The following is a 26296-nucleotide window of genomic DNA, read 5'->3' on the forward strand; positions in this document are numbered from 1 at the left end:
ATGAAAAAAAAAGAAGAGTGTCTCATAAAATATTATCTGGAAACCATAATTTAAAGTGTACCCATGTTAAAATACACAGTATAGAATCCCAAAACCACACCATTACTACAGAACCTCAAATGATATATCAGGTGTTTGTGCATTAACCAAGGTATAGGAGCAAAATCACAGTGTTTATTTAAAATATTTTTAATCCACTCAAACTGTACAATTTTCTTTAAAATTATCAAGTAATTTTCAATGGAAGCTAATACCACCACTCTTTAAAAAGACTTTCACCCACCTTTTAGTTCTGGCATCGTGAGTTTCCAAGAAATGTCTTTGTGCCTCATGTTTAGAATGGTGATCAGCAGCTAGTGCAATATCAACTGTTATAAGACCTAAGTTGGCTGACCCAGCTTCCAGCCAGTAGGCTCTCCGTAGCACTGCTGGCTGAAGTCCAATTCTGCAGTTATTTAATTGTTCAATATACTGTCTCACTTGAAAGTCCTGAATTGCAGCACTTATTCCTTCCCCAACTGACTGGTTGTGGAGGTTACAATTTGCAACCCGAATTGCACCCATCTAAAGTCGAATTAGAAAATGAAACAAAGCTGTAATTTCAGTATTTTTAAGTATCTTAGCAGAAACTACAGAACTGGTGACTACTTTAAAAAAAGTAAAAGGCAGGTGGAAGAAACTGAAAGAATAAGGGGGAAATTAGCAAAGGAAAAGAAAGGAAGGAAATAAGGGTACAATTCAATAATATATGAAAAGCAGACATGCAATAAAAAATTAGCAGGAAGGGTTGGTGAGGTGGCTTAGTGGGTAAGGGAGTTTACCACCAATTATGACCACCTGAGCTGAAACCCCACAACCAAATGATAGATAGAAAGAACTAAATCCTACAAACTGTCCTCCGATTTTCAACACAAGCACCTAGGCATTGAGCAGGTATATACACCCCAGAATGCTCACTAAACAGATTTTTAAAATGTAAGAAAAAAATATGTTTAAAGCAGGACTGGCAAAAATGGCCAAGTGAGGAAGGAACACAGGCTGGCAGGCCTGGAGTTGGGTCCCAGAACCCATATGGTCAAAGGAGAGAACTATTCCTAAGAGTTTTCCTCTGACCTCCCTATACACATCTAAATAGGTACATGATTTCTAAAGAGCAGATGCACAGAGAGGAGCATAACTACAAAGGAATAAGAGAAGACTAAGTATTGAGAGTATTAAATAATAATGAAACCCCAGGAACATAGCAGGATTTTATTTTAAAAAGTAAAAGCAATTCATAAAGCAGAGGCGATAAGAAAATGTTTTTAGAAGCCACAGAGGAAATGTAAAAGGCTAAAAACAACAGGTATTTAAAACAAAAGCGTTTTATAACTATTTACTGAGTGAGAAAGGGAGAGGGTGAGAGTGAAGGAAGGAGGGAGGACACACTACCACCATGTGTTGTGGAATACACATGGAAGTCTGAAGACAACTTCATGGAAGTTAGTTCTCTCCTCCTACCATGCTAAGGCAAGATCTCTCTTATTTCTGCTACTACTCTGCAATTCTAACTGGCCTGCAAGCTGGCAGTTAGAAGGGCAGACTTTCTGGGCAGTCCTATCTCTGCCTCCTACTTTACCATAGGCGTACTGAGAGCACAGTCGTGTGCCACAGCATTCAGCTTTTTAAGTGATTCAAAGTATTGTCTTTCTAAAAAATACATACCATGGGTATAAATACAATCTGCTATTTGAATCAATGTTACAGTAATTCATAGGCAGAAAGTGGTAAGCACACTAACAGAAACAATACTTCAAGAGAACATAAAAGAAAAAAGTATGAATAGCCTATGAGATGACACAGTCCTAATGTTTCAAGAGATGGAAACTTGGTTTAGTAAAAAGAAAAAGAAAAATAATTACCCTGGCCAAGAAACAAATGGTTACCTTTACATTTGTAGCACAACCATGTTCCACAATATAAATATCAGCTCCATCTACTGCTAAACGAGTCATGGTGTATTTTAAATCATCTGATGTTGGACAAGGCCCAGGAATACAACTCAACTAAAATTTTAAAAAAGGTAGTCCAACTATTAATTCATTATTTTGACTGTTAGGTTAATCTCATTATTTAAGTAAAATTCTTGTTACATGTTAATTTATTACTCAAGTTTCATTCTTTTATAAGGATAACTGAAATGGTAAGATATCAAATTAACCAAGTAAAAATTCAGCCTTATGCAACCATGTACAAATTTCAAAAGTGGCAAATTTCTCAAACTCGCTCTTTCTCTGACTACATTATATGTATGTATATATTATACATAGTATATACTATATTGTATATATAATACTTACTATTGAGACTCAAAATGTATCAGAGTAAACTGATGAAATAAACACATCACAAGGTCAATATAAAGCCGCACAGCACTTTACTAGTATAAGATTTCTGGTATAAGATTTCCATATAAAAGTCACATGCACAGGCACATATATCACATATCCATATTTTCTTACAATGCATGAAAAAACAAACTATGAATATTTTCATACTTAAGATAATACACACAAACCAAAGAGCATGTGAGGCATACTGGTAGCTCAGCCACAAGAAGAAACAGTTGCTTTTCAGGGCAATCAATGCCCTACATTGATGGATTTCCTCTAGGAAAAATTAGAATGGCAGACTTTCAAGATGGCTTAACAGGTAAGAGCACTTGATAATCCAAGCCTCCAGAACTCACATGAAAGAGAGAACCAACTCCATAAAGTTGTCCTCTGACCACTACACAAGTCTGAGGCACCCATGAACACGCATCAAATATACATACATACAATAATAATAAACTATTTACAACAGAGCTAACAAAATAACATGAAGTGACAAAAGAGGCATATCAGTAGTTGTATAAGGGCAAGAGCTGACTGAAATAAAAAACAAATTTTCTAAGGTATAAAATGTTCTGTATCTGCACAAGTGGTAAAAACTACACACATATATACAACATTTGTAAAACTGACATTGTACAACTTAAAGAGTGAATATAACACACATAAATTATGGCTCAATAAACCTGATTAATAAAAACTTTAATAACACAAACACTTTACTGTTTGATTTTTGTGGGGCATTTTTTGCTGCTTTTTTAACATAAAATTTTAGTGATTCATAAATACAATTTACACGGTAAAAGAACATAAAGGGAAGCACTATTAGAAAAAGAAATATTTAGTTATTAAGATCTTATCTGCCACAAAACTATGGTTATTTTCCTAGTTTGAAACCGCCATGATTTCTCAGTTTTCTGAAGTGTGTAGATTTCCAAAACCAGAAGCACATGGCTCTCTCAAACTCACACAGGGCGTGTAGTGACATAACACTAAAAAAAAGTGTGCATTTTACTGTCACCATAAACAGTCTGTAGAGGCTCCTATCTACACCCTATAACCCTTGTGGAGATGCTAATATAACCTTAACGGAAGGCAACACAGTATTCTGAAGAGAACACGCAATCTGGGGTGTTAGATATTGGCAAATGCCCATACTAAAAGTATGTTTTGGGATACTGTGTGAATCGAGTTACATAAGGCATTTACTTGGTCTTATTGCTTCAATTTCAAAATATATATATGCACAGCTAAACTACAGATGGACAGTATCATAGTGCAATAAGATATGAATCTTAAGAGTAAAAATGCAAAGTAATAAAAAATTCTGTTTTCATCTGACCTCATTCTAGATATAACTAAATGGCTATAAATTTAGTAAATCATTTATTCAAATTAGTGAGCTATTTATTAACTTCAAGGCTATGTTCATTTGATTTAAAGCTAAGCCTAAAACGTATAAATGGTTATAACATCACCAGCAAGCTTGTTAACTTACCTTGGACTCACAGACCCGACGATCAATTCCATGCTGGCATATTATTACTGACTTTGGTCTTTCCAGTTCATACTCCCGACATACCACATGAAAAACAAACGTCTGCCCCCATTCTAAGAGACATGCCAGCTATAGATAAAAACAGGAGTTAATACTATTAGCATCCTAAACATGTGTTCAGTATCAAAAGCTTATGAAGTCTAAAATGACCTGAAATAACTCAAAATTGTATAACTGCTACTTAATAAATACTGGCTATCCAATGATTTTCTATGTTGAGACCATTTATAAACTTGCTGCTTTTCATTTGTGAACGTCAATACATTGTTAAATGAAAATCAATTTCAACTAAAATTTCCACTTCAGCAACTTCTAAAGTAAATACTTTTTTAAATCGAGGGTTATACTTCTCATTGTCTAAAGCTAACTCGATCCATTGCATAAGTAACTGCAGAAGAGGGCACCTAAAACCTCATAATAATAAAGATTTAATTTTGAAAAATCTAATTGTCTATGATAACACTGATTTTCAATTTTAAAAAACTAGGTACTTTAATGATTAAAGCATTTCTGTCTATTTAATAGCTTCAGTGAATAGAATAATTCTTCAGATTGTATAATTTATTAGAGTTGTTAACAATAAACACATTGAGCAATGGGTACACATCATGTGATTCTAAAATACATAATTTCAGCAATTAGGCTATATGAACTTTACATTTAAAACAAAAAATACAATAAACATTAAATTACCTATGGATTAAAGTAATGTGGCTCCATATAAGAAAAGCACAAGTGAGAAGCACTGTTCTATAAGTAATATATTTTAAAGCCAAATTAGCTTTAGCTTTAATATTACAGCATATTTAGCTTCCAATATTAGAGCACCATTTTATTCACATAAACTCTAAAATTTGTGTGCTAAACAGAATTACATATTAGTCAATTATATATGGCTTAGAAAAGTAAAACTTGCCAATGACTTGCCTATTGCTATGTTCTGAGAGTCAAGAATGGCTCCCATTAGCATGGCACTACTGGACTGCAATGAACATCAGGCTGGCATACAGCAATTCTTACGAAGGTGAGTAAGGAAACAAAGGAGATGGCAGGAGACAGTACTGTGAGAACGAGCCTTGGAGACAGCAGTGGGAGAACCTACCTGTGGTGCTGTGACTTTAGCTGTAAGGTTTCCAGCCTGCACATCAATCAGCCATGCGTATTCTAAAGAGTCACTTCCTAAGGGAAGACCTTCTGCTGAGAACATTGCATGTGCTCTCAGCTGGAGACCTGACAAATTGATGTGGCCTTCCCTGAGTACTTCATCCACAGGTGGTCGCTGCTGAAAACAATAAGAAGTCCAAGAAAACACACTGCAATTTCTAGTTGCTTTACCCTCCCCCCCCAGATATTAACTTTATAAAAATTTATAAAATTATGCTGTCTGGAAAGTAAGACTTCATAATTAACCTTAGGCATTTTGTGTTTAGCTGATACAGTATCTATGGAGCCCACCACAAGGAAAAATACTAAATCCTGAAAGTATGCAGCTCTCAGGCAGGTAGCTGTACATTAATGAAAATAACTTAGTATCTGACAGGAAAGATAAAAGGTCAATCTTATGGTGAGGCTAGGAATCATGATATTAAAATGCTCAAATGAAGAAGAAAACTGAGAAAAGACTATATAATCAAGAATATAGGGACTAAAAGGGGGACCAAGGTTCATACAGATTTTGAGAACTTTATATACTTACAATCAAAAAGCATGTATTTCAGAGAGAAATCTAAGACATTCTGAATTCTAAGCTTTTTAGCTAAGATTAAGTATCCAAGACATACTTAGAGAAACAAAGGAAATATTTTTTTAAAAAAAAACTGTTTTTTGATACACTGGCTTCAGGAAACATTATTAAGAATATATACAGGCGTGGGTATATTCTAGCCCAATGATAGAATTTTGCCTAGTATACAAGCCCTGAGTTTGACTGCTACCAAGACACACACACACACATTGAAAAATGTCTATACTGGATATGTTTCCAATCTTATTTATCATCTTTTTTCTTTTTTTTTTTTTTTTTTTTTGGTTTTTCGAGACAGGGTTTCTCTGTGGTTTTGGAGTCTATCATCTTTTTTCATTTATTATCACCTCCTGTAAGAACTTTGCACAGTCTTCCAACATGTACCTTTTATCTTTTTGGTCCCACTCTACCAACAACCAAACAGATCTTTCAAAAATGCAAATATGATCAATTCTTGCCTCCAGACCCTATAACATGACACCAAAGCACTACATACATCTTTTTGTGTAATTTTTATACTTGAAATTATTTATTTTAATTTCAATCTTCTCAATTTTATTTTCTCCCCCAAAATCACTTGAGTAATGACCATTACTGTTTTGCTCACCAAGAATCTCACTTTATCTAACAATGTTACACGAAATGTAGAAGCTACTAACTAGCTAGACAGAGCCCTTTTGTTGGGGTCTTCAACAACGAAAATACATTAAAATAATTTACAGATATTTAGAAAACTATTACTACTATGGTTTTTCTTTTGTGTTAGTGTGTAGGTCTTATCATGAAGTTAGTGTTCCTGCCTTACAATACACTTCTGAAAATGTATTTTTTAATACATTTTTAAAAGATAAGTGCTAAATCTTGTAAGAATTTTTCTAAAGGAAATTTCAAATTATGACTGCAATAGCTAGCTCTTTTGTACAATTTTAATTTTATATGAACTGTATGACTTTATATAAAATTTAATCTATTCTCTATGCCTTAACTCCGCTTATCAGAAAGAATGCAAGAGAATAGATAATAAAAGTTTCTACTGGAAAAACCCTCAGGATTTTTGACTTTTCTAATTCATCAAAGTAAGTATTATATTTTAAATGTTATGCTTTGCATTATATTCCATCAAGTTGAATCATAATTCTTAAAAATATAGGCTCACAGTCCTGAAGCCTGAGAATATGACATTATTTTGAAAACACAATTTTGCAGGTACAATCATGTAACATGAGGGGTCCTGCTAGTTGGGGTTTCTGTCCCGCCTGGTACCAATCACTTGAAGATGAGGTTGTGAATGGACCCTAACATGACCAGTGTTCATACAAAGAGAGAAAAATTAGGACAAAGAGATGCACAATGCACAGGGAGGGTGTCACTGAAAACCGAGGCAGTAATATGAGCAACGCACCTGCAAACTCAGAAATACCAAGGACTGCTGAGAACTCCCAGCACCGAAGAAAAGTCAGGAAGTGGTCCACAGTCTTCGGTGCTAACAACCCTACTAACTTTATTGTATAGCTTTAGGCAACCAAAACAGACCAGAAACGACCATAAAGTAAAAAGGTATGTTGCTTCATTTATCGTACTAGCAACCAATATTCACTTCAGAACTTTTATTTTAAAGCACTGAGTTAAAAGTAATGCTACGAGGAGTAAATAATGAAAGTTTGAGTGGTTCATCAGTGAGCCTTGGGGATTACATTGTGAAACTTTCTATCACAAAAGCACATTAAACAGTCTAGACAAATAAAGAAGAGCTTTCTTACTCTAACAGAATGTGAGCAAAGTAAATAGGCAAGCAAATCTCAAAAGGATGTACACAGTTCCCTTGCCTTTGGGAAGAAATATGAAGTCCAAATAATGTAGAAAACAAAACATCAACAGGATTTTTATAACTGCTTTCACATCTCCTTCCCCTGAACTATTTTTCCAATTCTCAAATTTTATTTTATAATTTCATCTCTATAAACTTGCTGTACCTCAATAATATGGGTTAATGTGAATCTTCATAATGAACTCAAAAAACAAAATGTTTTTTTTTAATCTGGTAAAATCTTTTGTGAATGAGGAAAAACTGAAGCATGATTCTGTAATTTGAAGAAACTAAAAATTCATCTAAGATTCTCAGAATTCCTCATAAGAGATTTTTCCCCTTTATTAATTTCATCAAGGGTAAGAAGGAACTGAGATGACTTTCCTTTCCTCTCCACACACATACCCAGAAATAAGCCAGCTGTAGTAACTCACTCATCACAGAAAAGAGGGGCAAGATTTTTCTCAAATTCTACAAGTTAAAGTTTTATGCAAATGAGATCTCTGTGATGACAGTTCTGTCTTTTCCTTTTGATGGTGTTCACATGAATATACACATGATAAAATAATGCCAAACTTTGGAGCACATACCAATGTAATGCGTGAGACTGAACTATAATTGCATAAAAGTCTTATAATATGAAACAATGTGGATAGAGGAGGATATACATGTGTGTTTTAAATTTTTATGGTACTGGTTAATAGAATTTAATTCCCTTCTATAAACACATCAGAAAGTCATGAACTATTTCATTCCATTTCTAAGGGCAAAAGAAGTAAAACATAATTAGGATCACATAAATAGGGAATCACACAAAAGAAAAAAGATGGACTCTTCAAACAACTCTTCTATGTCCACATTCATACAAAACTACTACAGTGAAAATAAAAACATAACCTAAAAAGAACTACATATGGAAGCTAAAACTGTTTTGACCCCATAAGTATTGATAATAAATCGCTGAAGTATCTACATTATATCATGTTGACATTACCTGATAGTTATCACTGACAAACACATTCAAGGGTGACAGGACAAGTTGCAGCATGGTCTCCCTGAATCCTTTTTTCATTTCAAAACACAGTCTTTCCAAGAATGCTGTTGGGCATTCGGGACCATCAGTAGTTCCATGCTACAGTTAAAAAAAAAAATCACTATCAAAACATAAACTTCAAAAATAAAATTTACCATGATTAAGAGAATTTGATTCCTCAAAAGGAATAACAGTACATACTAACCAAACTAATTGTCCTGTCCCCTATTTAACAACATAAGAACTATACGACCTGCAGTATAGAAGATGCTCCAGAGTCCCCTCTTCCTTGAATGGCCCTGGCCTGAAGCCCCTGGCTTCTTAGGGAAGTATGTCAGGAACAGTCAGCTTTAACAAGTTCAAGAACAAGCTTTGTGGAGCAAAACCAAACTAAACCAAAACCTACAACACAATTCAACCTCCAGAGTCAAGCCTGAACCTTTCTTGTGGGTGGGGGTCGGGTGGGAGTGGGGTTCCTATGCAGCCAGAATGCCCCAAACTGGTTGTGGTCACATGACAAGAATCTAAGAAAATATAAAGTTCCAGAATAGCCACTAGGTTACTGCAACATCACAGCAAAATGTTCTAAAGTTACACAGCACAAGGGAAGAGGAGCTTAAGTGAAAACAAACAAAAAACACAAGTAAAATCATTGATGATCAAATAATTATATAATGAAGAAAAACATAAAGAGATAATTTCAGAAGCTTTTGAATTTAAGTTTTTTTAATGTGGGTATAACAAAGCACAAATATTCAGTGTCTTATGCCAGACAGATAACATAATATACCCCAATATCATTTTTATCTTGAACACTTACCACAGGAAGACGCCCATGAACTTTATACAAATTAACAAGCACTGTAATATCCCAGGGACGCAAGGCAAGTGGATGAATCGATTTGGTTGAACTTTCATTTTCTTTTTTATCACTGTCCACTCCAACACCGGTCCACCCAGAACTGGAGGATGTTGACAGAGACAGGACAGGGCTTGAGACAGCCTCTTCAAAATCCACGTACATGTCATCTTCTCCAAAGTAGTTTTCCTGTAAATATTTTAAAAGTAAGCTGCCACTAAAAAAAGATATATAATAAATTTTCTACAATTATTATTAAATAAAAAATCATTAATAAGAGATATGACTATAAGCCCTACATTTACACAATATTCATCTTTCTAAACTGCTGTATTTAATTAAAAGCATTAGGTCTACTTACATCATATGAAAAAATATATTTCTCTTAGTAAATTAATATCCTGCATAGAAATATGCAATACAGTAAAGCTCTTTGACAATTTACAAAAATTTAAATCCTCAAAGAGACAACTGAAGGTAGGAAGAGCTCAATTGCTTTCCATCTTTGCTTCTCAGAGTCATGAGACAATGCCAGGGAAATGCTTTGAGCAAAACAGATCCATTTACTGAAAATTAATTTGGCTAAGTTCAATTAGATAAATATATAATTATAGATTTTCCAGTTGAAATTTTTATCAAAAATATTCAAAAGCTTTTAAGAACATCCGCTTGTATTGTTAATGAAATGCAAACATGCTTTACCAGCAATTATCAAATTTCTTTTCAGATAGTTCACTGATTTTTATTTTATACACAAGTGTTATTATTCTGATTTCCTCAAATTTGTAAATAACATTTTTTGTCTTAAGAAACAAATTCAGTTTTGATTGAAGTTCTTTTTTCCACTGAATAAATTTCCATTTTACCTATTTGATCCATGAGCATGAAAGAAAAGCTGTTAAGTATTATCCCTGTTATATTGTTAAATATGAGAACCAAGTCAGCATTTTGGCATATTCTGTACTTCGATTACTGACAACTTTATTTTATGACTAGATTATAAACATCAGGTCGCAGCACCCTTTCCTAGGAAAAGGATATTTTTTAAGCTTATAATAGAAACAAACTGAAGCAAAAAGTTATATTTATATAACACTGTTATATCTTAATTCCAACATTAAATTTCACATATATGCATGTGTACTACATGTGTGTAATATATGAATAAATGGTGTATGCACATGCAGAGGCAAGAGGAGGATGTCAGGTGTCTTCTTATCCTTTGAGAACACAACCTCACTGAACTGCAGAATCACCATTCAACTAGGCTGGCTGGCCAGTATGTTTCCCTCACCTACTTGCCTCTGACCCACAACACTAGTGTTATAAGCACACACAACTGAACATGACTTTATACGGGTGCTCATGATTGCAAAGCAAGTTCTTCTACCCACTGAGCCATTTCTCTGGGGAAAGAGAAGAAGATGGGGGTGGGAGGGAGGAAGATGGGGGTGGGAGGGAGAAAGAAGAGAGAGAGAGAGAGAGAATAGAAAAAAGAAAGATGACAGAGAAAGAAAAAACAGAAAAAAGAGAAACGGAAAGAAAAGGAGAAAGAAAAAAGAGAGAACAAAAGAGAAGGGGAAGGGAGGGGAGAGAGAATGAATCAAAGAAAGGAAGAAAGAGAGAAGAAAAGAGAAAGAAAAAAGACAGAAAGAGACAAAGAGAGAAAGAAATAGAGAAAAAGAGAGAAAGAAACAGAGAGAAAGGACAAAAGAAAGGAAAAAAGGAAGGAAAGAGAAGAAAAGAAAGAAGGAAGATGAATATGTTTATTGATCAAACTCAATTCAAACCATTCTGTTTTTAAAAACACACACCATTCATTTCTTGGAGACAGGCTCAGCAGGTATGTGGCAGGCATGGAGTCCAAACAAGTATGGAGCAGATAAAAATCCTTCAGGTCATTTTATCTGTAAACAGCTTTCTGACCCAAATATCTGAGCCAACTACAAACCAACCAACCAACTAGCCAGCCAACCAACAGTTTTACCCAGTTATAATGCATGAACCTGAACAACCACTAGCACGGCACAATAACTCTAAGGGTGCAGTAGTGGCATGTGTACCTCAGTGGTACCCAATAGCTCTCTAACTAGACTTAAGACCTGCTCAACAAGAGTGAAACCATGCCTGGTACTTGAAACCTAGCAAATTATTCAGTGCTGCAAAGTCATGAATATTAAAGCTACTACTAAACCAGAACAATCCCTAAAAAATCTAAACATTTGTCCTTAGACCCACAGGTAAGTGTACTCTTCACCCTTCATCTAGGAAACTTGGCTTTGCAACCGATAAAGACCACTACAGAAAACCAAAACTGATCAAAATACAGAGTTGTGAATCCCAAGAAGTACATCTGCTAACACTCTCCCACCTAAGGTTAAGAGAACACTGAGTAAGGAGGGAAGAAATATTGTAAGGACCATAAGATCAGGGAGTCTGCTGTGAGATTGTGTCTCCCAGTAATGCCAGAAACCACACCCAAGTCTCACCAACTTGATTGCCTGAAATGAGCTAAACAAGGACAACACAAATGAGCATGCCAAAGACAGGAAAGGCCCACGAGACCTCAATCCTATAAAAAGAACTACAGGCAACTGAGGAATGCTGACAGCAGAAGAAATTGTCTTCTCCAGGGAAGGACACATTGATTGATCATATTTAGAAATGTATATAAATACACATACGCAAACAATAACAATTAGTGAGATAAAAGGCCGTGAATTTGGAAAACAAGGAGTAATACTGGGATGGTTTGTAGTGAGAAAAGGACAGGTACAAAGGTTTATTATAATCCTGGAGAGAGAGAGAGAGCCAATTATGGTGGCTCATCCAGTAATCTTAAGTACTTAGGAGACGAAAACAGGAAGACTGTTGTGAGTTCAAAGCCAGCTTAGGCTACAAGAGAAGTTCAAGGACAGCCTGGTCTATAAGAGCTAGTTCCAGGATAGGCTCCAAAGCTACAGAGAAACCCTGTCTCAAAAAAACAAAAGAACAACATCAGCAGAAAAATTACGCCAAAAGGAAGCAGTTCTAGATTCAATCTTCATTCTAGAATACAATGAACATTTACTTAAAACTTATTAATTTGGTTTATTCTGAGATAAATTAGTTTCTGTTTGTAGAATATAGCTCAAAAGAAATCATAGCTAATTATGCTCAAATATTGAGTGATACTTCTGTTTTATTAGTTACAATATATTAAAGTATGTCCATAGCTGTCTCTCCTTCTCTTACTCCTTTATTTTCTATCCCACTAGCAACTAGTACTAACTGGATGGCCGCATGTAGAAGAATGCAAATAGATCCGTATCTTTCAATCTGTACAACAACACTCAACTCCAAATAATTCAAGGACCTCAACATAAGGTCAGATACCCTGAATCTAATAGAAGAGAATGTAGCGAATGTAGGGTACTTATTTGCATAGGAAAAGATTTTCTGAACAGGACACTGGTAGTACAAGCACTAAGACAAATAATTAATTAACGGAACCTCATGAAATTGAAAAGTTTATGTATGGAAGAAACCATCATTTAGACAAACCGGAAAGCTATAGAATGGGAAAAGGTCTTTATCAATTGCAAATATGATAGAGGCTTAGTATTATAAAGAACTATAAAAGCTGAAAAATCAAGAAAACAACTTAATTTAAAAATGGGTACAAAGCTAAATAGTTCTCATGTATGAAACATAAATGGCTGAGAAACACTTTGAATATGTTCAACATCCTTTAGCCATCAGGGAAATGGATATTAAAACTATTTGAGATTTCATCTTACAGCAGTCAGAATGACCAAAATGAATAAAATAACAGTTCATGCTAGTGAGGATGTGGGATAAGGGCCCAACCATCCATTATTGGTGAGAGTGCTAATTTGTACAACCACTATGGAAATTAGCATGGTGGTTATTAACGAAGCTGAGAATAGATCTACCTCAAGATTCAGCTATACTACTCTTAAGCATACACCCAAAGAGCTCAACATCCTTCTAGAGAAACACTTGTTCATTCATGTCCACTGCTGCTCTATTAATAAAAGCCAGAAACTGGAAAAGCATAGGTATCCATAAAAATGTGTGATGAGTAAATTGGGAGCATGGAAACTTTGGGGTAGGGTTGAAGGGGAGGGGAGAAGCAGGGAGGGGAGCATAAAAAAATGTAGAGCTCAGTAAAAATCAATAAAAAAAGAAAAACAAAACGTGTGGTGAGCCCACAAGTATTATACTTAGTAAAAGTACAGCTGATAGACCACTAGAAAAATTCACAAATAATATATCGTGAAGAATCCATTTTGCAGAGCTGTGGGAACACCTATCTTTTGGATAAGTCACTGTTAATTCTACATAAATCTTGTGGAATCACGACATTTCTCCTTTATCCCAGCAGTGTAAACCTGACTTTCCTGTAGAACAACTGGATACCTTCCCTCACACCATGAAGCCCTGGTGTGAAAGCATTCACTCAGTCAAACCTTGTTCTCATAGCCAAAATACACATAAAACTAGTGCCCCACAACTTACTTTATTGACAGCACTCACTGATAAGAAAGGAGCCCTAAACAGGAGGCAGTATGTCTGCTCTAACAGAAACTCAGAAAGGTGTAATCTACTGGTCTTCAGCTCTTAACAAACTATGAATATTCTGTGTTTATCCTTCGCCTTGGTTTCAGTTAACATAGTCCAGGAAATTAACTGTTTATACAGGAAAAAGTACTGAGTCTCTAATACTTGTGGTTCAGAGAAAAAAATTCTCACTTGGGCATCTAGCTGGAGTCAAAAGCAAAGTACCCCAAAGAGATTCCCTTTAATTCAACCAGTAAAAGGCTAATACAAATCAAGCCATTAGGTCACTATGGTTACCAATGCTGTGTTCCAAGCCTTCTGAGAGCTTTACAGCCAAAACCCCTCTGAGACATAAGGTGCCTCCTTGTCCGATCCACCCCAAAGGTTTTGTTTGTTTGTGACTCTGAAAATGCATGCTTGATACTATTGTTACAGCCTATGAAATTGCTAACTTGTCTGTATGCCTTTATAAACTGAAAGCTTTGAAGAGAACAGTCCCTTTTCCCCCTTCTTCTTCCCTTCCTTCCCCCAAGGAATAAACATACAGGATCCCTTTCCCCAGCCAGTTTTCACCTGCCCTGGCATAATTTTCTATTATCACTGTTTATAGCACATGCTTAAAACTTTTTCTTAGCTGGACCATGGTGGTGCACGCCTTTAATCCCAGCACTTGGGAGGCAGAGGCAGGTGGATGTTAGTGAGTTTGAGGCTACCAAGTGAGTTTCAGGACAGCCAGGGCTGTTACACAGAGAAACCTTGTCTCGAAAAACCAAAAGAAAAAAATTCTTAATACCTTTATACACAAAAAGGCATTTAAGAGCGGTCCATAGAGAGTTATCTGAGAATCTGGGGAGAGTTCCATTTCTACATGAAGTTTATCAGGTGGAAGTTCTGAGGGGTCAACAGGAGGGCGTGGTGAAGTAGACGGAGAAGAAACAACTCTCTCTGATGTTTTCTGGGCTGGCCTTAATACAGATAGCATTGTTTCTTCCATTTCTGACACTAGAATAAATTGATGGAGGTGGAAAGATTAGTATGTCAGAAAAAAAGTAAATGGCTTTTTAGAAGTTCTTCAAGATAATATAAGAAATTTCACTATACTTACAAAAAATTTAAATATTGTATCTGTAATATTTAACAAAAAAACCCTGAAAGACCAATAATAAAGAAAACAAAAAATTTCACTAACATAAGGAGAGATATGCATAAATTAGAATTTATGAACAGAATAAATAAAAAGCTTCTATTACATATAATATTACAAGTCCCTAAAATAGAAATTCAAGTCACAATTAGGCATCGATTATATCTATAGGCATTAAAGTTTTCACATAGTTATTTAAATGTATGACATTATTAAATACTATAAGTATAAATAACTATGAAAACTGTTCTTTGATCATAACAAATTGGAAAATACAAAAACAAAATCACTTAACTCTTGAATTCTTTTTCTGTACTCAGAAATGTAACAAGTTAGCTTTGATAATCCAGAAATACATGATAGTTGTAAAACTGCATTAAAAACTTTCTTTTCAATTAGTGTTATAAATATACTATTTAAGACACTGTACTTTGTAGTCCAGCTTTGCTATTTTTACTTTGGTAGACCTTGGAGAAAATGTATCTCTTTAACTCTAAAATAAGCATAAGTATATTATCTGTATCACAGAGTGCTAATAAGGATTAAATGGGAAATTAAGTAAAAAAACTGCCCGATTCAGTTTTTGATACAGAGTAAATGCTCAATAAAAATTATTTATAATTATTCCAAAATAGTCAAAAGAATACAAATTCGTATGTATTTGAGACTACATACCTGTAAATTAATTTTATCTTTTCTATATTTGATTAGGTATCTATTAAAACAGCAGCTGTTTCAAAACACAAATGATATTCAAAACACTTACATGACTGTTTCAGCTGTTCATCCGCTTTTTGTGGATAAATTGGATGCCAGGTATAATCAATGGTAAGCATGACACTAGGGACAGTCCAGCATTCAACCCAGCCAGCCCTTCCAAATATAAACAAAAACAAAAATCTATTCAGACACTTCATCTTTAGTTGTATAAAAGCACTTTTTTTTAAAAGATAAAGCTTATGATTTGAAAGAAATTTCTCTACCTATAAGCTTACAAAATTCTCAGACCACTATTTTTATGCCCTTACTTTTCCTGAGTAACGTTGCGCCATTTTGGTTTAACTGTTTTCTGGCCACTCTGACACTCAGCAGGAATACCAGTTTCAGGAATCATTTTATTTGGGTGACAATTCTTTACCAGCATAAATAATGAATATTTACTAGGGTGGCAATCTGGTAGAAATAAATGAAGATCAACATCTTCTCCCTAAAAAATAATTTATAATAAAAAAATCAGTACATAAATATGATAGCACACTATCTATACTTAATTCTATTTCTAAAATCTTGAAAACAAACTGAAAATTAAATGATAAATTTTAAATAGCATATTAACACTGAAAAGTCAGATAGATATCTGGAATAAGATTATACAATGACTAAAATTAAATCCTTATTGAAAAGTATAAAACAGGTATTACAGAAAGTAGTGCATAGTTTACAAGTAATAATAAAATGACTATCTTCAATAGTTGTTACTGGGTATTACAAGATACATAATTTAAGAGAATCAAAATTTTAATATGGGATCAGGTAGAATATTTTTTTTTTGATTTTTGAGACAGGGTTTCTCCTGTAGCTTTTTGGTTCCTGTCCTGGAACTAGCTCTTGTAGACCAGGCTGGCCTCGAACTCACAGAGATCCGCCTGCCTCTGCCTCCCGAGTGCTGGGATTAAAGGCGTGCGCCACCACCGCCTGGCCTTCTATCATTTCTTAACTTTTAAAATAACTTAGCCACTAGACCTTGGTTGGGTTTCATTTTTTTCTTATGGACCCTCTATTCTAGTTTCTCAGCGGGTAACATAGTAGAATAGGAATAGGGTGGTAAAAAGCTACATTGCCAGGGTTCAAAATCCAACATGGCAACTCACTAGCTGCATGAAAATTTACATAAACTGTCTCCCAATTATTGTGCATATTCCCTCCCAACTTCCCTTTTAGATGAGTATAAGTAGCTCAGATTCTCCTCAGTTTGTGATCATCCTGCCTCTGGGTCTTGAACACTAGAATTACAGGCATCATACCCAAATACATCTCAGTTTTCTAAGACACAAATATAGGCAACCACGCCAAGTAGGTTTTTTGAGAACTAAATGAGTTACTATGCATATAGCACTCTGAACAATGGTACATTTAAAAGGGGTTAAGAGGTATTAGTTGGTCCTTCTATTATTGCTTATTATTTTATTCTTACTACTTTGATTCAAATAATATTACTGGTAATTATTACCCATACCTTAACATTAAATACATCATAAAATTTTGAACTTAGAAGTACATAATTGCTACCTCTTAGATATAGTAGAGAGAAGTACTTAATCTCTGAATTTGTGGTTTATCTAGGAATCAAGAATAATAAAGAAAACATAAAATTTGTTTATAGTACAGTATAGGTGGAAGAAGCTCTAACAATTACAAATGATTTCTAAGAAAATAATTTGTATTTTCTCAGATCAATTTCTAGAGGCTGTTAGAAGGACAGAGGAGTAACACTGACACTAAATCTATTAGTAACTGAAGGTTGCTACACTCTCACGGTGGCAATGGGATGAACAAGAGCACACAGAAACTCTGGGAAATCAAGTCTACTAACAAACCCCTGGAATAAACAATGCATCCAATTATACGTACTCTTAAGGAGAATCTGGTATTACACGTAGCTGGAACAAAGTCCGTAAAAGGCAAAGAAAAATCAATGTTCAATGTTTCCCCACAGGCTGCCAGATAAACTATAAAAAAAGTAAAGTAAATCCAGTTTAATGTCAACAAAATTTAAAGGGCAAAACTATATTAAATGTACAATTAAATAAAATGAACTGTATGAAAGCATAAAAATCTAAAAACAATTATGAAATAGTCTCAGAAGATAATATAGAAAAATCAACTCCAGCTGTTGTAAGTGAAAGAAAAGAGAAGCAGATTCACGGATAAAGGGTTGTCATGAGATAAGCCGTTAGAAGGATTTAATAGGGATTGTGGCCCTGAAGAAGGAACCCTAGAGAAAATATTCACCATGTGTAGCACTAGGATAGGGATGGTAAACGGGGTGAAGAGAAGAGCTCTCAATACTGAGAACAAAGGGGATTGCTGACTTCTAAATTTTACACGGCAGGAATTCTTTGCAGCATTTATATGATTTGGCCTGACCTACCTGCTGGGAAGAGGGGCACTAACAGGATAAATTTATCTTTAGGCAGAAGGAGCTTACTTTTTCTGCAAAACCTTGAGTGTTCCATCACCATAGGCACCTATCACATTTTTGTCTTAAGGGACAGACTGCAAAAACACACTGCCTGATTTTTAGGAGACAGAAAGAAGGGAGGGAGGAAATCTACGTATTTTAACTTCATTTTTGTTGGCTCATCTTAATGAGTAGATTAACAAACTTGTAGCACTCTTACCATTTTCCTGTTGTTTAGTGGAACAGTCAATCCAGTTATGTTGATTGGCAGCCCAAATCATTTCAAATTGATGAAACATGATTTTAAAATTCCATGTATATGGAACAAATGAAAAAATATCTGGAGCATTATCACTAGACCAATCTTGAATCAGATCTTAAAACAAAGAACAAAAAGTAAAACTGATTAAACATGATCACACATGTATGTTTGTTTACACATTCACACACAAACATACACACCCTAGTTCATCAAAAATAAAATCTTTTATAAATTAAAAAAAAAACTTTATATACTTGCACACTTACTTCTTTGAATCCTCTTCTTATTGTGCTTATTTCTACCTATCTGTTAATTGGGGGGCATGAGGGGCTTGCTATGAGTGAAAAATATCTCACTTTAATCAACTTTTTAAATAACAAATATAGCTAGGCATGGCAGTGAACCCCTTTAATCCTACCACTCAGGAGGCCAAGGCATATAATCTGTGAGTTCCAGGCCAGCCGAGGTGCACAGTAAGACCTTGTCTTAAATACAGATAAAATTTTCATATCTGTTCATGAAATAAGTATCCACTGAGTACCTATTGTATGGGAACCTCTGTTCTAAACTCTGGGACTGCAATGAAATAAACAGATACAGTCATCTCAAAGTTTAAAACAACCATTAGTTCTTATGTGTTAAGCTTGAATTGCTGCTTTTTAAAAGTGTTTTATAATTATTATTTATTACTACTATTGAGTGTGATGTAGGTGTCAGGCCATGGCCATGCCATAGTGTACATATGAGGATAAGTGTGTGGAGTCAGTTTTCTCCTTTCACCTATGCACAGGCTATGGGGTCAAATTTAGATTACCAGACTTGTGCAGCAGCAAGCATCTTTACATGAGGATCACTGTACTGGTTCCTAGTTGCGTCTTTTAAATTTGTCTTTATATATCTAGTCTGTTTCTCTGTTATCTTAATTTTCTTTTAAATTTAGGAAGTAAAGGCTCTCATTAGGCAGTTGGTGTTACACGCTTTTAATCCCAGCACTCAGGAGACAGGTGGATCTTTGTGAGTTTGAGGCCAGGCTAGTCTACAAAATGAGTTTCAGGACAGCCAGAGCTGTTACCCAGAAGAACCCTGTTTCAAAAAACTAAAAAAAAAAAAAAAAAAAAAAAAAAAAAAAAAAAAAAAAAAAAAAAAAAAAGGAAAAAAGAAAGAAGTAAAGGTTCTGTATATGGTAATACTAGCTTTGAAGTACAATATTCCACAACTTTTTCTTCTGTCTTCCTGTCATTTGTATGGATTGTATATAATCATCAAGATCAACATTTCTTGAGAAATAGCTCTATTCTTAGAGATGTCAAATTCAGCTTTGTACACTTATAATACATAGAAGCCTCATGCCATGTACATGAAATTAGGTGTACATTTTTGGTTCTGATATCAGACCATAATAACTTTAAGTTCTGGCTTTATTAGCAATATAATTTTGAAAATATAACTTAAGTATTACTACTTTCTCCTAAATAAAGACAATAAGAATAAAGACAATTTCCCTAACTTATTGGAAGAATTGAAATGATTTATGTGACATTTTAACAACTAAATGGCATCAAGTAAGCACTCCATAAAGTACACTTATCATTGAAACTACTTGAGGGGAATTTACAAATAAAACCTAAATATTTAATGTCACTTTAATCTCATTAATAAGAAAAATAAATCAAATAAAAGGTATGTAACTATTAACCTTTACTATTAATAGAAAAGGGAATCTTAGTATGTCAAATTTACTTCAAATATACCTTTATTTCATTTAAAAATTACAGAGGGTAGTCACTCCTATTGCACCTATGCTTACCTTGGAAACATATACACACATTCATTGTTTTATTTTCTAACAAAGGAAGTGTTTATACCAAAACTACGGGAGCAAACATCCTGCATACAAGCTTCACTGTGACTGGCATACATGCAATACATCTCCACTTCCATCCACTCCCAAAGTTATCTTCTTCCCTGTTTTACAAAGGTAGACATTTGCCTCAAAAACAGAAAAAAAGGTAAAAGGGAAAACATTCGAGGAGACACTTAAACTTCAGTTCTACATCCCAGCCTCCTGAAGAAGTCTGACTCTGTTTCTTTCTTTTCAAGATTTATTCCTTCAAAATTCATCCCTGGAAATCATCAATTTCATAATAAAATTCAACATTTTCCAGACTGACTTCTTCATTTTTCTCCTTAATAAACTCTTATAGTTCAGCATAAGCACTAAATATATACTATATAGCTACACACACACATGCACACAAACACACACACTATTTAACCTGTCTGAAACTAATAGTCATCTTTCCATAACCATAGATACGTTCTACCATGGGTTGAAAATGTTTTTCTTTGTAGAACTAAACATTTGCCTGTCATTATTCCTTAGATACTACAAGTGATTTTTTATGAAATATCAACACTGTGATAAGTATTTTAAGTAACTTGCAGATGAATGAAGGTATACAGGAAGATATATAATCTATATTCCAGAATCATACCATTTCATAGAAGGTACTGAGCATCTACAGATTTTGTATATACAAGGAACCAATAATCTATGGATATGAAGTAATGACTACACTGTCATTCATATCCTTTATGTGGAAGGAAAACAACCATTGTATAGTACCTAATAGCAGGTACTATACAAATATTTGCTTCAATAATTCTATTTTCTTCAAGATTCTGGGTTTTTGTTTTGTTTTGTTTGTTTTGTTGTTTTGCTTTGTTTTTTCGAGGCAGGGTTTCTCTGTGGCTTTGGAACCTGTCCTGGAACTAGCTCTTGTAGACCAGGCTGGCCTCAAACTCACAGAGATCCACCTGCCTCTGCCTTCCGAGTGCTGGGATTAAAAGCGTGCGCCACCACCGCCCAGCTTTTCTTCAAGTTTCTAACTGTTAACTTAGAGACAATAATATTGTTTCTTTTTAGAGTTATATGAAGAAAATATAAATTAATGAGCTTTGTAAATGCCAAAATGTTACATAAATCATTCCTGTTATATCAAGGTTCACTTTATAAAGTCCATTTCCATCATTAATAAACCTTCTTTATTTATGCCTTCAGATGGCATTAATTTCTGATGTCCTTCCATCTCAGATACAGTGGAAGGACCATAGTTTACTCTAGCTCAACATAAACACTGTTTGGCATTGTTTCATTTTATATCTAGTGTGTCTATCGATGTACTTGAGATTACTAATTAAAACAAGAAAAGAACTAAGTTTTATGTCCATAAGTTATCTGTGGGCAGAAATCATATTCAGTAATTGTTTTAAATTATTATGAGACTTGGAATGTCTAGTAGAAGCATCTATCTATCATATACTTACATTGGTTAAAAGCACGACATGAAATTAGTAGAAAACAGAAATTCGAATCATTTAATAGCTCAGGAAATGAATGTAGTTTCTAAATAAATTTATTCGCCATCTTCTATTTTAACAAATCTTAATGTTTTTCTTCAGTAGTAATTGAAATGGTATAAATCGCTAATTTCCACTTTAATAAATCTTAGATTTTAAAACCTTATTTGAAATTTTATAATATCATCATACAATATTATCTTCACACCAGCTTCTATGATATTTTTACTGATAAATATTAAGAATTGGGGTGAAAAATATTTTTCACATACATAACAGAAACTTTATTAAGTTTCTGCTACAAGAGACAATAACTTCAAACTGTTTAACAGAAATTCCTATTCAACTGAGAGGCCAAATGGGTCCAAGAAAGATGAAAATTAAATACTTAATCAAAGGCCCTATAACATCACCTAACACCTAACACCACATTGGTAGTAAGCCAAGGAAGACTGCTACAGCAAGTAACCTACTGCGAATGTTAGCAGTCACACAGCAAGAATTAACTCTGTCTTACAGAAGACTATGGTACAATAACCAGAGTCTAAGAAGTGATTGCCAAAACCATTTTTATTAATATCTGTAACAAGCACTTGTTGCACTTTAATAGCACTTTTTTCTTCAGATCAAAAGCTGCTCACATTACCAGATGGTCTTATCAAATAATGTGATTAGAAAAATGAAGCACTTTCTTTATGACCTAATTCATTTGTGCAAGAAATTTAAAAATTATAAAGACAGTAAGTTAAAAATTAATCTGAAAAACACACTAACAACTTACTTTAGAACTAAATTGTTAACTGGGTGGTGGTGGTGCACACCTATAATCCCAGCAGTCAGGAGGCAGAGGCAGATGGATCTCTAGGAGTTTGAGGCCAGCTTGGTCCACAAAAGCTAGGTCCAGGATAGCTAGGGCTGTTACACAGAACCCTGTCTCCAAATATCAGAAAAAAAGAACAAGGAAAAAAAAAAGAAAAAAGAATTAAATTGTTATAAGTAATACCCCATAAAATGTCAACCAGTTGGTATTAGAGCTTTGTATCAGTCCATAATTGTCCACTCCCCATCACAATATCCTTAAATCAATCTATTTCCACAAGAGGCTTCAGTTTCCACCTTTCTTTGACAGCTTCAACTCCTGGGGCATTGTATTTACGATAAAGCTCTGCCCCACATCCAAATTTCTAAAGATCTATTTTACCTTATTATAAAAGGCGTAAGAATCACTGCTGGACTCATAGGACCTCAGAGAGTCTGAACTGAACCAGCGAGCCTACATGGAACCAATCTAAGCCTTCTAGATAATATTTGACAGTTATATAGCTTGGTCTACTTGCAGAACTCCCAACAATGGGAGCAGGGGCTGTCCATAACACTGTCTGGCTTTGGGGAATCTATTCCTCGTACTGGGTGCCTTGCCCATCCTTAATACAAGAAGTGCTTAGTACTACAGCAACTTGATATGCCCTGCTTTTTTTTTTTATTGATTTTTATTGAGCTTTACATTTTTCTCTGCTCACCTCCCTGCCTCTGCCCTCCCCACTTCAACCCTCCCTCAAGGTCCCCATGGTCCCAATTTACTCAAGAAATCTTGTCTTGCCATGCTTTGTTGATAGCCATGGGAGGCCTGCCCTTTTCTAAACAGAAATGGAGTAATGGATTTTGGAGAGGGGCAGAGGGGAAATGGGAGGAGAGGAGGAAGGGTAAACTGTGATCAGGATGTGAAATATGTAGAAAATTTTAATTAATAAAAGAAATTAATAGAAACACCAAAAGAAAAAGAGAATTGCTGTTGAACAAAGGGCATTCCCTCACACCAGCTAGAGAACTTAATTCTTGTAGATTCTGACAAGAGAGAAAACAATTCAAGCACTGTGACCAAGGATATTCACTCAGGGATGAACCACTATTAATATCTAAGAGGTAGCCTTTTAGTAAAATTAGTAAATTTAAAAGGTACTCCTGAAGTTACTATGCCATCATGTCTTCCAGAATCAATATAAAGCGGTCAAATGTGACAGTTATCTAAGAAATGAGAACTTAAATGGTACAAACACATTATAAAAAAGAATGAATTAAACAATATATTTTACTATTTGAGTATACTGTCATAGATGATGATATAAAGCTGGAAAAGGCAGCAACTGCTCATCAGTGCTTTATGTTTTACTAGCCTGATCCAAAGCCATAGCCTAAACTAAGTTCTTCCATTTGTTTCTAAGCTCAAAATTGGTTTAATATTTTCACTGCCATTGTTTGGAATTAACAAAAACAAAGAATTTGTATTAAAATAGTTCCTCTGGTATTCTCAGCCTAAACCAAATTAAGATAGCATAAATAATATCACCAAATCCCTATATTAAATATAAAAGTAAACCTACAGAATAGAAATAAGCTCATCACAATAAATCACTCTATGTTTGCCAAAAAATACCTGTAAAGAAATTCTTCTGTGCAAAGATGAAGTGGTAGGTGGCTTTATAAACCTCTAATTCACACTGCCAGGTCTGTGGCATGTTCCAAATTCTGGGGTAGCTGGCATTGATGTGAAACTGCAAAACAAATGTTAGAGCTTAAAATGTGACAATGCTAACAGCACTGGAAATGAAGTCACACACACTAGTGAGTAATTAAAATTTATTTTCCCGCTGAGCTGAACAGAAGGTGTCTGAGACTTTTAAAACTGTTGTAACACAACCAGTAAAATAAAAACAAGAAAAAAAAATCAATGAAATGATTCTAATGATACTCTGCTATACTTCTATACCAGAGCCCAGCAAAATTGTCATCAGAGAGGCTTCATCCAGCAACTGATGGGAACAGATGCAGAGACCCACATCCAAACATTAGGCGAATTCTGATGAAGGCTGCAAAGGACTGTCGGAGCCAAAGGATTCAATACACACACACACACACACACACAAAAAAAAAAAAAAAAAAAAAAAAAAAAAAAAAAACAGCTCACAGAATCAACTAAACAGGGCTTATAGGGGACTGAAGTGACAGTCAGAGAGCCTCTATGGGACTGTCCTCTGTATACATTATGGTTGTGTAGCCGGATGTTCTTGTGAGACTCCTAAAAGTGAGAATGGGGACTGTCTCTGATTTTTTTTTTTGCCTGCTTTAGGGACTCTTCCTCCTGTTGGATTGCCTTAATATGAGGGGATGCACCTACTCTTGTGACTTGTTGTGCCATGTTTGGCTTATATCCCTGGGAGGCCTGCCCTTTTCTGAAGGGAAATGAAGGAAAAGTAGATTGGAGGAAGGGACTGGAAAAAGAGGAGGGAGTGGAAACATCGATTTGAATGTAATATATGAGAGAAAAATAAAAGTAAATTTAAAAAAAACAACTTGCTGTAGCAAAAGGTCAGTATTCCTGGTCAATACTCACATCTTTGAAATACTAAGCTTTGAGCCGGGCAGTGGTGGCGCACGCCTTTAATCCCAGCGCTCGGGAGGCAGAGGCAGGCGGATCTCTGGGAGTTCGAGGCCCGCCTGGTCTACAAGAGCTAGTTCCAGGACAGGCACCAAAGCTACAGAGAGACCCTGTCTCGAAAACCAAAAAAAAAAAAAAAAAAAAAAGAAAAAAGAAAAGAAATACTAAGCTTTGGTGTAGTCAAAATTTTCTGAGAACAAAGACTCATGCTCTAGTTTAAACCAGCTAACTAATGTAGCAGGTAATAAACCATGCCCCTAATTCCTCCTCTGTTAATAGAAGGAGGGTGGAATACCATGCACACCATCATACAACCTGATCCTGGCATTTCTGCAAAGGAAAAAGCTGCCTGCTTAAGAGTAGCAGCAATGTTTTACATAGCCCTATTTATCAGCAATAGCTTGAGAATTCTAACAAGTGCTGAACTGTAAGGAATACTGATTTTGATAGATTTTAATGCTAGATTTTATGTAGTAATAGATTTCTGTAGTAATTTTATATTATTCATATACTAAGACATGTTTTTATGCCTATGAAATATGAATGCTCCAAAAAATAAGTTTTTTTTTCCAACAATGTTGGCATCAACTTAATTCATGTCAACAGAAAAGACTACACACTGACTCTCAGGCTAAGCCAACAAACCTGACTATTTGTGAATGCTGCTGTAGATAATTATATAAATATATATGGGTTTTTCTTAGTAATTGTGAAATTTTCTATTTACTTGTAGGCTATGTGTAAAATGTTAGCTTAAGGCAAGTAATTAAGAACCTTATGACATCATCTTATATTAATGAATCTTCAGTGAATACCAACCATTCTAAACAGTGGGTTTTTGTTGTTGTTGTTGTTGTTGTTGTTACTGACTTTTCTTTTTAAGTCCCAGATTAATGAGTATCTTAATCTGAAATTTAAACTACATGTACTGTCAGACAACCCAAAGTACCATCAAAATTTTCTTCCTTTAAACTTAG

At 34.8% G+C, this 26296-nt stretch overlaps 1 protein-coding gene across 5 annotated transcripts in view; it reads right to left on the reverse strand.

Annotated features, from left to right (window-relative positions):
* The window catches only part of Bltp1 (bridge-like lipid transfer protein family member 1), a 181836-nt gene that overhangs the window by 114376 nt on the left and 41164 nt on the right, over positions 1 to 26296 (reverse strand). For 4 of the 5 annotated variants that reach the window (XM_057757384.1, XM_057757386.1, XM_057757385.1 and 1 more), the window contains exons 15-26: positions 24318 to 24435; positions 18482 to 18637; positions 17712 to 17809; positions 16109 to 16287; positions 15847 to 15953; positions 14730 to 14938; positions 9335 to 9562; positions 8476 to 8613; positions 5033 to 5212; positions 3871 to 3999; positions 1926 to 2045; positions 284 to 564 (exon numbers count right to left, since the gene is read on the reverse strand). In XM_057757384.1, the coding sequence (XP_057613367.1) occupies positions 284 to 564; positions 1926 to 2045; positions 3871 to 3999; positions 5033 to 5212; positions 8476 to 8613; positions 9335 to 9562; positions 14730 to 14938; positions 15847 to 15953; positions 16109 to 16287; positions 17712 to 17809; positions 18482 to 18637; positions 24318 to 24435 (1943 nt within the window). The remainder of the gene's footprint in view (positions 1 to 283; positions 565 to 1925; positions 2046 to 3870; positions 4000 to 5032; positions 5213 to 8475; positions 8614 to 9334; positions 9563 to 14729; positions 14939 to 15846; positions 15954 to 16108; positions 16288 to 17711; positions 17810 to 18481; positions 18638 to 24317; positions 24436 to 26296) is intronic. The other variant, XM_057757383.1, reaches the window with a different exon arrangement.

Source organism: Chionomys nivalis, chromosome 24 (genome assembly GCF_950005125.1).
Source record: "Chionomys nivalis chromosome 24, mChiNiv1.1, whole genome shotgun sequence".
NCBI classification, from domain to species: Eukaryota; Metazoa; Chordata; class Mammalia; order Rodentia; family Cricetidae; genus Chionomys; species Chionomys nivalis.